Genomic DNA, 13,011 nt, shown 5'->3' with positions numbered 1-13,011 from the left:
CCCATCTTTGTGTCCAGCCCCACTCCAGAGACCCACACAAAATCCAGGCTGACACTGCAGTGTGAAAGAAATCTCTTAGCTCAGTTCAGGCACCAAGGACTATATTAGGGATTTCCTGTATTTGGCTAGTCCCAGTGGGTGGACATTCTAGGCTCTGCTCTATCAGAGGTCTGTGCAATGCCACACAGCCTCATTGAACGAGAAGACTGGGCCTAAGCCTTTTGTCTCGTAGAATGGTTACAGCATAGAAGGAGGCCACTCGGCCCATCATGTTTGTCCTGGCTCTGTGCTGGAGCAACTCAGTTAGTTCCACACCCCCACCATATCCTTGTAGCTCTACAGACTTTTCCTCTTCAGATAATTATCCAATATCCTTTTGAAAGCCTCAATTGAATCTGCTTCTCAGTTGGATTCAGTTCCAGGATAGGTGACTGCTCTCAGTTACCTGATACAAATCTTCATTCTCCACGTGTAAATCTAAATTGAGTGGTGACAGGTTATTCCATCAAGGAATTATATTAGATTAGGTCTTTGATACACAGGGATTAGAAGGAGCCTTATTCCAAAGTATAAATGTTTATTATATGTAGAAAAAAAACTACAATACAAGAAACCAGTGAGTTAAAATGCTACCTTTGTACTTATTAAACAGTTACACAGTGAATAAAACATTGATATAAAACCTGACTAATAACACAAGGTTCTTAGGTAACCAGACTCAGGTTGTCTTGCCTTCACTTGAGAATGTCCTGTCTGAGAATGTTCTAAAAATGTTAGCTTCCTTAAATAAGTTAAAAAGTCCCTGTTATTCTTGACTGTCCTTCCTCAGGATAGCCACCCATCCATTACTTTATTTCCCTTTAGTCTAACAGCCGCCTATTCTACCATCTCTTTCTCATTCTGAAATAAAACAACGTATTTTTGACTTCTGACACTCCAACCTCCTTAAACCATTCTATAAAATACAACAAGAATGAATGGAGGTGTCCTTCACTTAAAATGTTCCAAGGACAGGCTTGACTAGACCAGATTTCAATCTTCAACTGTCTATCTTTTAATGATACAATGTTTATATCGGCTTTATTCTAACCTGAAAGCCTCAATCTAAAATGAATCTTGAGAAAGCACTTTGCTTATAAAGAGCATTGGATGATTCTATCCTTACCTGAGATCCCTAGGAAGAGTCTTTCAATAATGATGAGGAATAGGATCTGCTCCCTGAATAACCTGGGCTGCAATGGGTAACTATTGCACCATCCCAGCTGAGATCAGAGAACTTAGCACAGACTTGGGACCAAACCTGGGACCTCCCTGCTGTATATGGCTCAGTATTATACTGGGTTGTGCAATTAGCCCCAAAGCTATTTGGAAGTTCCAAGATGTTTTCCTCCTGTATTTTTCTCAATAATCTGAATCTTTAACAAAAATAATCAACTGAATAATCATTTGCACATTGTCCTAATATACTAATCAAGCAGAGGACCAGTTCAGTCCTGGTTAATAAAATCCCAAGCAACAATAACCACTTGCATTTATATTGCACCTTTAGCAAAGTAAAACCTCGTAATAGAACATAGAACAATAGTTGAACATAGAAGGAAACTCGGACAGCAACAAAACAAAGAAGGAGATCAATCACTTCACTGAAGAGTTAGGTTTTAAGGCACATCTTAAAGGAGGCGAGAGTGACTTAGGGTAGAGGGAGGCAATTCCCTATTTCTATAGCCTCCTTCAACCCTACAACCTTCTAAGGTCTCAGCATTCCTCCAACTCTGGCCCCTTCTGCATTCCCCTCTTGCTTCACTCCACCATTGGCAGCTGTGCCTCCACTGTCTGGACCCTGAACTTCAGAAGGATTTGAATACAAGGAGGAGGATTTTCAATTTGAGGCATTGGTGGATCAGTGGCCAGTGTAGGTCAGCAGACACAGGGGTGCTGGATGAATGGGACATGGTACACGATAAAATACAATGTCTCATTTGAGCTCACATTTTTGGAAGGTTGGGGGAGGATGTTATAACTCATTGCTCATTCACTGAGCAAAGGAGTAATCTGGAGCCAGACTTTCCTTAATATAGGTTTATTCACAAAACTCAGATATTTCTTTTTTTCTTCCCCACAGGTGGAAACAGGTTCTTATATATACTTAAGAATATACCAATTAGTAACAGCTGCTCTCACTTACAAGTAGAGCATGCAGTTCATTCTGACAAAATTGCAGCACGAACAGAAGATGGGAGACCAGCAGGAGAGCATAGGAACATTCAAGTCTGCATTTAACAAAAGCATGGATGGTTTCAGCAGCAGGTGGACTGAAGCAGGGGCAGAGAAGGACAATATTACTGAGGTGGAAATAGGCGGTCCATGCGATGGAGTGTAAATGGTGTCAGTTCAATGTCAAAAAGAAGTCTAATTTTGCGAGCCATCAGGTTCACCCTGAAACTGTGACCCGTCGGACAGATCTCTGTTGAAATAATCAGTGAGAACTTGCTGTTTCATTCTCTTTAGAAGATTGAGGCCTTTGTGACTTGAGAGAAGAGGACTGCTTTCATTGTTATCAGGAGTCTTGTTTAAAGTGCATATACTTTTCAAATACCCATAATGCATTAGCAGGAAATCGTTCTCTTTCAAATAGAGAAGGATTACACCCCAAGCTGAAGACGGAGATTGAAGTGTCAATGATGTATAATTATAATGAGGTATAACATTGGTGTTATAAACTTTGAAGAAAGAGTCATACCTGCATTTTGAATTGCACAACGCACGACACATAATAAAAATAATTATTATGCAGCTAAAGATACTGCAGAAAATAGCTGTTATTTTAATCCACCACAAAGTGTGATATTCTGGAATAGTGCAAACAAGGTATCTGTTCTCAAGTTGGCACTCTTGCTTTTCATCCTCATAATTTGTGACCATCCTTGAGAGGATACAGGCATGTGCTATTAACACAGCACAATAAGCTACATTTTTAATGAAAAAACAAACTACAATGCAGCGACGTTTCCCGCAGTCCATGGGGGAGATATCTTCGATATGCAGGTTCAGGGGCTCCTTGTAAATCCTGAGGTTGAAAGAAAAGGAATTCACATTAGCGACAGTAATTGTTCCCGTCACGATCAAATCACTCCAGCTGTCATGGTCCCACATCAGTGATCCCAAGGCACTAAAGGAAGGACTGTCAAGTTTGGGCCCAGATTAGAGAAGGGTGGGACTGAAGCATTGAAATAAAAAGCAGTGTTCAGATACAATTGATACACTGATACCCATTCCCTTGTATTAATTGTATATCAAATGGATGTTAATTGTGTTCAGATGGAGGATATTAACTGGGGACTCGACTGTGCCAGTATATATAGGAGCAGGCTGAACGAGGCCTGTCTGGTGTGCAATGTGTAAATAAAGGCTAAGAAGTGAATAAAAACTTAAATTCAGTGTCCTACCCTTCGCCAGCTAGCTATCTGAGTGTTGACACCTAGGCCCATTTCAGAGGGAACCTGGAGTGCCACCTGAAGCAGTGGAACTAAAACCCAGCTCCAGGAGAGTTTCTTCAGGAGAGAAATTGAACAAAATATACAAAATAATCAACAGGACACAACCAGAAACGGCCAAGAGCTTTGATCAATAATTACCTTATTCTCTCTGTTTGCTGATGAGCGTTTTCACCAATCTTCACCATCATAGCCCGGTATAAACTGTCATTCATCTCATAGATCACCTCATCCACATGTTGGCGAATCCAATTTTGGAAGTAAAATTCCCAGAGTCTGTTGATGAGGAACATTAGTCCGAGCAATATTCCTACGCATAGCGTTAGGTACTGTAGAAAGAATAATTTGAATTTTTGTAATGACTGACATATCGGCTCCAAAACCACTTGCCACTTGTTAACTAGACATGTTGTAAACATTGATACAGTTGTCTCAGAATAAGGAGACATCACTAATAAATATGTGCTCTGAAGGGATAAAGCAATTGTCTTTCCCATAGCTTCTTAGAGCAAACATGAGTGAATTACCAAGAAAGAAAAGTAGGCAAAGAGATTAAAGAGATGACATGAAATGAGAAAAATCCAGAGGCACAAATGTTAAGAAAATTGTTGGACTTTTTTCTCAGAGCCAAGAGTCTTATTCGAGTCTAGAAAGTAGAGGAGACAACGCTGTAGAGATACACCTTTTTTATTCATTCATGGGATGTGGGCTTCGCTGTCTGGGCCAGCATTTATTGCTTATCTCTAGTTGACCTTGAGATGGGGATAACTTGGGCTCCAAGAGATGGAGAGTGAATGAAAAAGGTCAAACTCTACCATTAAGGAGAGGAATTACGAGGGGATTTATTAAAAGGTAATTAACACAGCTGGCAAGGGACTATAAGGAGGAGTTGTGGAGGACAGGTAGTCAACAGTTGGACTTCTTTCCAATATTGCTGTGGATCAGGTGAGTTCGGATAGGTCAACACACCATATGGTCTAGGGCGAATCTATCATAAGAGAGAGGGAGCAGCTAGCACATCTCTACCAGGATGTAATACCCCCATTTCTGGTGGAAGAGTGATGTCTGAAACCTTTCATGAAACTAAAATAGCAACAGTTATGTCACTACCATAGATTGAAGGTTCAGAAGAGGAAAAGCATTATTTGGACCAGAAAAAAGCAGCAAAAATTTCTGAAAGACCAGTAGATTTACTTATTGCACCAAACTGATGAACGTAGTCCAATGAGCCCAATAGTGTGGAAGGTTATGTGAATTTCCAAGATGTTTGAGGATTTTATGAACATTACTCATGACTGTTCTAACTGAGCTGAACCAAAGAAAAGATGAATATTGCTGAAAAGAGAGACATGTTGCTGAATCTTTTCATTTTGCATTCTTCGGGATAAATGCAAGAATGCCAAATTTCAAATGACCACAATTTATATTATATGGAAAAAGGGTGCTAATTGACTGGCAAGTAGACTCTGATTGACCGAGAAATTGATGGGTATAGGCTGCCCCAGCTCCCAGATAGTTCATAAAAGATGCAAGGCTTGAACATATTCCTTGTGTTTGCAGAGAATGGGTCCCTGCATGTGAATGTATATCACTTCTAGCAAGTGTAAATGAGCCAGGAAATGAGCTCAACTGATTATCTTAAATTTGTTGTTAGTGCAGCTATTAGGAAGTGCTGCCCAATCACAGAATCACATCTATTAGTAGATATTTTTCTTTGGTTTTGCCAGCGTGGGCTGGTTGACCGTGGTCTGTACTCTGCCTATTACAAAGGAACATGCTGTTTGATCAGCCAAGTCGTTGGGATATATGGCCTCCATACCTGGCATTGCACTGGCACTGAAACTCATACATGACATTACTCAATTGTGTGGTAGGCAGAATGCCATTTTGAATTGACTGCAGCATCCTGTTTGCAGAAAATATCACCCGCTAAGTCACTGCATAGTAGCAGCACTTGCTGAACAATCCTGAGTGCAGCAAGACATTAAAACAGGAAATGAAAGACAAAAGAAAGAAGGGTGAAGGGAAGACATAAAAAATGACATCAGCTTCTGACCTCAGGGGTTTGTGGTTCAGTTGATGGCTTCATATTTTCAATACACATCTTGTTGTCCTTTTTTTGAACAAGTGTTTCATTTTCATAGCACACAACATAATATCCAACTGGAAAATAATGAGGAAAATAATTAAAATTTGAAGGCATTTTCTTTCAGTGTTCACACTTTCAGACATAAGTTTCCAATAGCTGTATGGGCCAAGATATTGTAGCGAACCATACACAGCAGCAAATCCCAGGTTCAATCCCCAGTCTGTGCTGAGTGAGCCAATTTCACCCATGGCTGCAATGCATGTGTTATAGTTAGTTGTCAGCAGTTGGTTGGAGTTAAGATACATATCAGCCATCACATTTAATTGGATTGCAGAACAGATTCAAAGGTCTGAATGGCCAAATCCTGTTCTTATGTTCATATTCTCCATATTACACAAAGTTCAATTAGATGAATTTTAAAATCAATGAAGTCTCTATGAAATATGTGGTGAGTGCAGACTCTCAGTTTGCCTTTCAAGAGCCTGCTGGCCAATCCATGATTGGTTAGAAGATCACATCTTAAACAAGATAGGTAAAATACAAGATGTGGTTTGCATGGTCTATGTCATTTTCTGGACTAGTTTTGCTTATCTAGAGGGTCAGAGAGGAAGTCCCCAGACTATTTTCCCCTGATTGGCCTTGGGGTTATTTGTGCAGGCTTAAAAACCACAGCCTTTCCACAAAGTGGCTGGAAGCAATGTAAAGATGATCAAAAACAGGAAGACAAGGAGTGAGAAACACCTAGCACACAAGGTGCACAACAGCTTAGAATCATTAGATGGTGTTTGGGCCAACAGGCAGGCATGGGCACCTATTCACAATGTATCAGGCACTGTGGTTCTGTGGAACAGGTTTAATTGGTCTTTTGCCGATCACATATTTCACATGTTCAAAAACCATAGATGCAAAAAGCGGCTGGTAACTTTGCCAGGCAGGAAACAATGCAAAGAGCACGGAAAGAAGAAAAACAAGCAGCAAGAAGCAATTTGTCCACAAAATACACATCAGCTTTAAATCATTAGATTCCTAATTGGCCCTCAATACTTCTCAAGATCCAGCAACCAGCAGGATTCCTATTGCACAGAAAAGATAATAGGGCTTTTATCCTACTTCATCACAGAAGGATTTCTATTCTGGTGCTGGTGGGTGTGGGGAGGGGTGAGAATTAAACATCAAACTGAGGCCCTGTCTGCTCTCTCAAATGAATATAAAAGATCCTATGACACTAGTTTGAAGAAGAGTAGGGAAGCTCTCCTCGGTCTCCTGGCCAATGTTTATCTGTTAACTGACATCATTAAAACAGGTTATCTGGTGATGATCACATGGCTATTTCTGGGAGCTTGCTGTCTGGAAATTACCTGCCAAATTTTCTACAACAGTGATTACAGTTCAGAAATACTTCAATGGGTGTAAGTTATGGAATGCCCTGATGTTATGAAAGGTGATATATAAATCCAAGTTCTTCCTTTTCTAATTTATACTGGTGTGGTTCCTGCTTCACAACATTATCTAACATCATGGATTGTTTAACATCATGGAGGCTCCAAAGGAGGAAAACAGCCAAGAGCAACTGGAGGAAAAACTAGAGAAGGAACAGCAGCCTGTTGCCAACTACAAGGTATTCAAGTCAATTTTTGGCTTGTTCATCACATCTGCCCACGACTTGACCAATCCTCTTGACATCTACTCCCACCCACACCATCAGTAGGGCATCACCTCCAGATGCAGCAGCTCACACTGTCTGAATAAGAGTGAGTGCTGGGGGAAAGCCTCAATGAGTTATGTGTGGAGTCAGGGTTGGGGAGGGTGGGTGCTGGGCAAAATGAGAATAATGAATGAAGGAGGAGGGAGACAGAATTCACAACAAAGTTTAATTCTTACCGTCGAAAACATCATTGGCGAAGAGGAGCATCACAAACATCATGGTGATTATCATAAGATTCTGCACCTGCCTCACCGGGGAGCTGTTGCATTGAAAACGCTTCTGACTCGCAAATGTTGAAAGGAATGGTAACATGGGAATGGCATGTTCAAATAGATCAGCACTCACCACACCCGGCATTATGGTCTATGTGACACCTGATGTTAAAAAAGAGAAGATTTAATAATTGATTATATATTCCTATACTCCAAAAGGGAATTAGAACAAATTCAGGGAACTATAGACCAACTAGTTTAAAGTCAGTGACTAGAAAAATATTGGAATCTTTACTTAAAGGTGTCATAGAAAAATATCAAGAAACCAAAAACATAATGGAGAGTTATTAGCACTCTTTCAATAGGGAAGGTCATGCTTGATGAACCTTATTGAGTTCTTTGAAGAAGTAACAGAAAGAATAGACAAAGTTAATGCAATGTATTTTAAATACTCGGTCCTTCAGAATTCTTTGAATGACGTACTGCACACTAGACGCATGATTAAGGTCAGCGAACATTGAGTTAGAGGCTAACTTGCAGATTAGAAAACAAGCTGGCTGTAAACCAGAAAACAGGGAATAGGGGTTAAAGGTAGTTACTCAGTTTAGTAAATGGTGGAAGTGGGGATTGGTGCTGGGACCACTGTTGTTCACCATTTACATAAACAATTTGGACTTGGGAATCAGGAGTGTAGTTTCAAAATCTGTGGATGATATTGATTTGGAGGGTGTAGTTCATCCTGAGGAGGACTGTGTGAGATGGTACATTTCATGAGGAGGAATAAGAAGGCTGCCTACTTCTTGGAAAATAAATGAGGTAGAGACGCAGGGGGGTTTGTACAGATGCACAAATTACTGAAGGAAGGAATGCAGGTTAAAAACAAACCATACAACATGCAAGGAAAGCACTGGTGTTAATTTCTAGAGTGATAGAATTCAAAGCAGAGGCTCTGTTAAATGAATACAGAACTTAATTGAATTATACTTTGAGAACTATGCACACTTGTGTTTTGCATATTACAAAAAGTGTAGGGAAGCACTGGAGAAAGTTCAAAAAAGATTTAGAAAAATCATCCCAAATCTGTGAAGGTGCAAGAACAGCAATCAGGAAACAATGAACAGGCTGAGGGTCTTTACTGAAGAAGACAGAAGGTTTAGGGGTAAGCTGATAGGGGTCTTTAAAATGATAAATTTGTTCTGTCATGTAGATATAGAAATGTTTCCATTTTAGGGGGATTCAGCACCGGAGGTTATCAATGTAAGATAGACGCTTATAAATCCAACAAGAGATTGGGGAGAAACGTCTTTATCCAGAGAATGTGGAACTCACTATCACAGGGAACAGCAGCAAGATGGGTTTAAGGTGAATCTAGAAAACACATGAGGGAGAAAGGGGAAGGATTTTTCTGATAGGGTGAGATGAATGGCCTCCTTCTGTGCTGTAACTTTTCTATATTTGAATTTGGGCGGGAAGAGGCTGGTGAGCAGCATAAACACCAGCAGGAACCTGTTGGGCCGAATGGCCTGTTTCCGCTTATAAATTCCAAGTAATTTAATGTAAAGACTAAATGACAACAAGGAGGCTCAGATCAGACCACTCAGCCAGCGTTTCTCCAATGAGCTGAGCTGAAGGCATGAGTCAGGTCTTTGAGAGGGTCAGGGACATGATACTTGGGAGGTTTCCTGACAGGCAGCAGCTTCTCCTGATGGCCTGATCTTTGCCGTCTGCACTCAGCTCACTGATCAGCCTGAATACAGCAGTCACCCTGCTCTCGGCAGAGGATTCTGTAACCACACCAGAAGTGATGTATCAGATTATGTTCAGGGTTCGTGCAGATTGTTGTATTGGCAGTTCATTATATAATTACAGAAGGTATCCTGACAGTGGATGGGACAGTCCTCAGTGTGCGGTGACCTGTTAATAACAATCCCAGCTGCTTAAAGTGCGATGCACTCTCAGATCCTAAGGTGGTTGTGTTGTTATCGCGCCTTCATATCTGTTTTCAAAATCAAAGGAGAAAGTAACAGGCGGGTTTAAAGGAGTGAACTCCCTCCATTGATAATAATTCTGATAAACAAACTCAGATCATCGAACTTTTAATGAAGGATTGATCTGAGTGAAATTAATCCTTTGTGACACTTCCTCCCTCTCGTGAGATTTCGCGGGAAGAGATGTAGGGAGTTAATCTGAAGCTTCATTCAACATTCGATATTTTCACACCCAGAGCCTGGTGGGTTGTAAAATAATTAAATTACGTTTTTATCGGTGATAATATCACGCTTCATAGCGTCCTCTGCAGAATGGAACCGGTTTCGACAATGCACAGTTTTGGATTCCATTTCCCTTTATCTGATACATTGAACATACACAGTTGGAGTAAATGCAGACTGTCAGCAAGCTGGGGTTGTTCTCCTTACAGAAGAGAAGGTTAGGGGGAGATTTGAAAGAGGTGTTCAAATTCCTGAGGATTCTGGCCAGAGTTAATCGAGAGAAACTGTTCGCGTTGTTGGAAGGGTCAAGCACTAGAGGCACCAATTTAAGATGATTGGCAGAAGAAACAAAGGTGACATGAAAAACCCTCTTTACACAGGGAGTGGTTAGGATGTGGAATGCACTGCCTGAGAGTGGCAGAGGCAGATTCAATTGTGCCTTTTACAAGGGAATTAGATTATGATCTGAATAGAAAAAAATTGAAGGGCTATAGAGAAATGATGGGGGAGTGAGACTAACTGAGCTGCTTGTGCAGAGAGCCAGCATGGAAATGAAGGGCTGAATGGTCTCCTTCTGTGCCGTAACCATTCTATGATTCTAAGTGGTCACTTCATGGTTGTTACTTCTGTGAATCTGCTCAATGAGAATGTGAGACCCAGCTGCAAGTCCGTGTTCAAAAACCAGAGCTGTTAACACCTAAACAATGAATTAAATTTTAATTGTCCCAAATTTTCAACATTCTGCTTGCAATGGATCTAACCTGAAACAGTGGGGTTAGAGTCATACAGTCTTACAGTAATACAGCCACAGAAACAGGCCCTTTGGCCCATTGTGTCCACACTGGCCATCAACTACCTATCCATTCTAATCCCATTTTCCAGCACTTGACCCATAGCCCTGTAAGCTATGACATTTCAAGTGCTCATCTAAATACTTCAGAGGGTTCCTGCCTCTACCACCCCCTCAGGCAGTCTGTTCCAGATTCCAACCCTCTGGGTGAAAATATTTTTCCTCAAATCCCCCCTAAACCTCCTGCCCCTTACCTTAAATCTATGTCACCTGGTTATTGACACCTCCTGTAAGGGGAAAATTTTCTTCCTATCTACCCTATCTATGCCCCTCATAACTTTGTATACCTCTATCAGGTCCCCCCTCAGCCTTCTCTGTTCTAAGGAAAACAACCCTAGCCTATCCAGTCTCTATTCTTAGCTGAAACACTCCAGCCCAGGCAACATCCTGGTGAATCTCCTCGACACCCTGTCCTGTTCAATCACATCCTCCCTATCGTGTGGCGACCAGAACTGCACACAGTATTCCAGCTGTGGCCTGACTAGCATTTTATACAGCTCCAACATAACCTCCCTGCTCTTATATTCTATGTTTCAGCTAATAAAGGCAAGCATCCCTTATGCCTTCGTAACCATCTATGCTGCTGCCTTCAGGGATCTATGGAAAGGTACACCAAGGTCCCTCTGATCCTCTGTAATTTCTAGGATCCTACCATTCATTGTGTATTTCCTTGTCGTATTAGTCGTCCCAAATGCTTCACCTCACACTTCTCAGGATTAAATTCCATTTCCCATTGCTCTGCCCATTTTACCAGCCCTTCTATATCATCCTGTAATCTAAAGCTTCCCTCCTCACTATTTATGACACCACCAATTTTATGTCATCTGCAAACTTAGTCATCATATTCCCGTCCACATCATTAATGTACACTACAAACAGCAAGGGTCCCACCCGATTATAGCAGGAAAAACAAATTTCACTATAAACTACGGACTGCCTCCCTTTTACCAGATTGGGATATCCCAATAAACTTTGGAAGTGCAGCTTCTGTAGAAGGGAAATGTGGCAGCCAATTTTCAAAATAGTACATTGGAATCTTTTAGGTCCACATAACAGGGCAAACTAACAGGGCAAACATAAGTTTAACGACTTATCCTGAAGATGGCATCTCCAGCAGTGCAGCAGTCCCTCATCATCAGCCTAGGTTGTGTGTTCAAATCTTTAGAGTGGGGTTTGAACCCACAACTTTTAACCCCAAAGAAAGATTGACAGAAAGAGAAATAAGTTATGTGTGGGAGAGGGAGACAGAGTTGGATACAGAGAGATTGTGTGTGAGAAAGAGATGGAGAGAGAGTCAGAAACAGGGATGATGTACAGGCGGAGGAGGGGAGTGGAAGAAAAGGAGATACACTGTGTGAAAAGCAGGCTGAGGGACATAGAAAGCACAACTGAGAAAGTGAGATAATTTAGAGAACAAGATAAAAACTGAAAGTGAAGGAGAGATGGAGAAAGGGAGTGAGAGAGAAAAACATAATGAATCCGACTCATGGAAAAGATTTCAGGATGACTCACCCTGTGATGTGAATGTAGTGGAAGAATGCGCTCTCCAATTTGGGAAAAGAAGCTGGTTTGACAAATGTGAATCCTGGAGATTCTCTCGGTTTATATTTTGCCACCTGTGTTCTGATTGCTGATCGGCTGGGCAGAGGACTCTGTATTGGTATCTAGCTCCCTGATAACAGATTTATCAAAGATCACTATAATGTCTGATTTTAGATTGAGATTTTTGCTAGTTTAGCCCAGCAGGTAAAACCAGCTATTTATGAATAGTTCTACTTCAGGCAGAAATCACTGTTTGACTTCAGGTTCCCACAGTCGAACAGATGTAATAAATATCACATAACAAATATCACAAAGGGGATTTCCAACAAAGGAAACAGGAAGTATAATTATGTGGCACCATACCAATTGGTTTAATGGTGCTATGATGCTAAATTGCAGGAAATGAGATAGAGAGATGAGTGAAAGACAGAGTGGTCTGGCAGTAAAGGATACATTTATAATATTACACGACCCTCCATAAGCTGCCTTGGCTCACCACCCAACTCTTCATCCATCATGTCAAAAATTATGTATTTGGGTTTTTTTAACTTTATTTAAATCAAAAATAAATTATTGGAAAATAATTAACAATTGCCTCCTCTATACTCCTACAGCTCCTCCACCTATGACCAACCTCCTGTTCCCTCGATCTTATTCCCCCAAACCTCTGACCACCCAACTTCCCTTCCTGGTCCCCACGTCAACCAATTTTGTTCCAAAAACTGAAATTGCTGGTAAAACCTAGCGGCTCTAATAGCATTTGTGGAGAGAAAAACAGATTTAAGGTTTCGAGTCCGTATGACTCTTCTTCAGAGCAAACTAATTTTGTTGATGTTTTCTCCAAGTGTTGTCCCCTTCTCTGTAAATCTGCCATTATCACCCCTCTCATCAAAAAGCAATTCTTGACCC

The 13,011-nt window shown here is 41.0% G+C and overlaps 1 protein-coding gene across 1 annotated transcript; it reads right to left on the bottom strand.

The window, feature by feature from the left end:
- Nucleotides 1-606: 606 nt before the first annotated feature.
- LOC121288320 lies at nucleotides 607-12,370 on the bottom strand. The gene is made up of 5 exons (XM_041206859.1): nucleotides 12,073-12,370; nucleotides 7,465-7,662; nucleotides 5,551-5,657; nucleotides 3,636-3,823; nucleotides 607-3,067 (listed from the first exon to the last, which is right to left on the bottom strand). The coding sequence occupies exons 2-5, from the start codon at nucleotides 7,643-7,645 to the stop codon at nucleotides 2,410-2,412; spliced, it is 1,134 nt and encodes a 377-aa protein (XP_041062793.1). The 5' UTR covers nucleotides 7,646-7,662; nucleotides 12,073-12,370; the 3' UTR covers nucleotides 607-2,409.
- Between the last annotated feature and the right edge of the window lie 641 nt (nucleotides 12,371-13,011).

Source organism: Carcharodon carcharias, chromosome 15, assembly GCF_017639515.1.
Source record: "Carcharodon carcharias isolate sCarCar2 chromosome 15, sCarCar2.pri, whole genome shotgun sequence".
Lineage (NCBI taxonomy): Eukaryota > Metazoa > Chordata > Chondrichthyes > Lamniformes > Lamnidae > Carcharodon > Carcharodon carcharias.
The sequence above is the reverse complement of the archived record's forward strand: the minus strand, read 5'-3'. Positions and strand labels throughout refer to the sequence as shown.

What these genes read in the sequence shown, in the direction of transcription:
- LOC121288320 (XM_041206859.1), bottom strand. Translation starts at nt 7,645, where the DNA reads ATGCCGGGTGTGGTGAGTGCTGATCTATTTGAACATGCCATTCCCATG. An exon ending in CTGAACCACAAACCCCTGAG is followed by an intron (nt 3,824 to 5,550) that starts GTCAGAAGCTGA and finishes TTCTTTCTACAG; the next exon opens with TACCTAACGCTATGCGTAGG. An exon ending in CAGCAAACAGAGAGAATAAG is followed by an intron (nt 3,068 to 3,635) that starts GTAATTATTGAT and finishes TTTCAACCTCAG; the next exon opens with GATTTACAAGGAGCCCCTGA.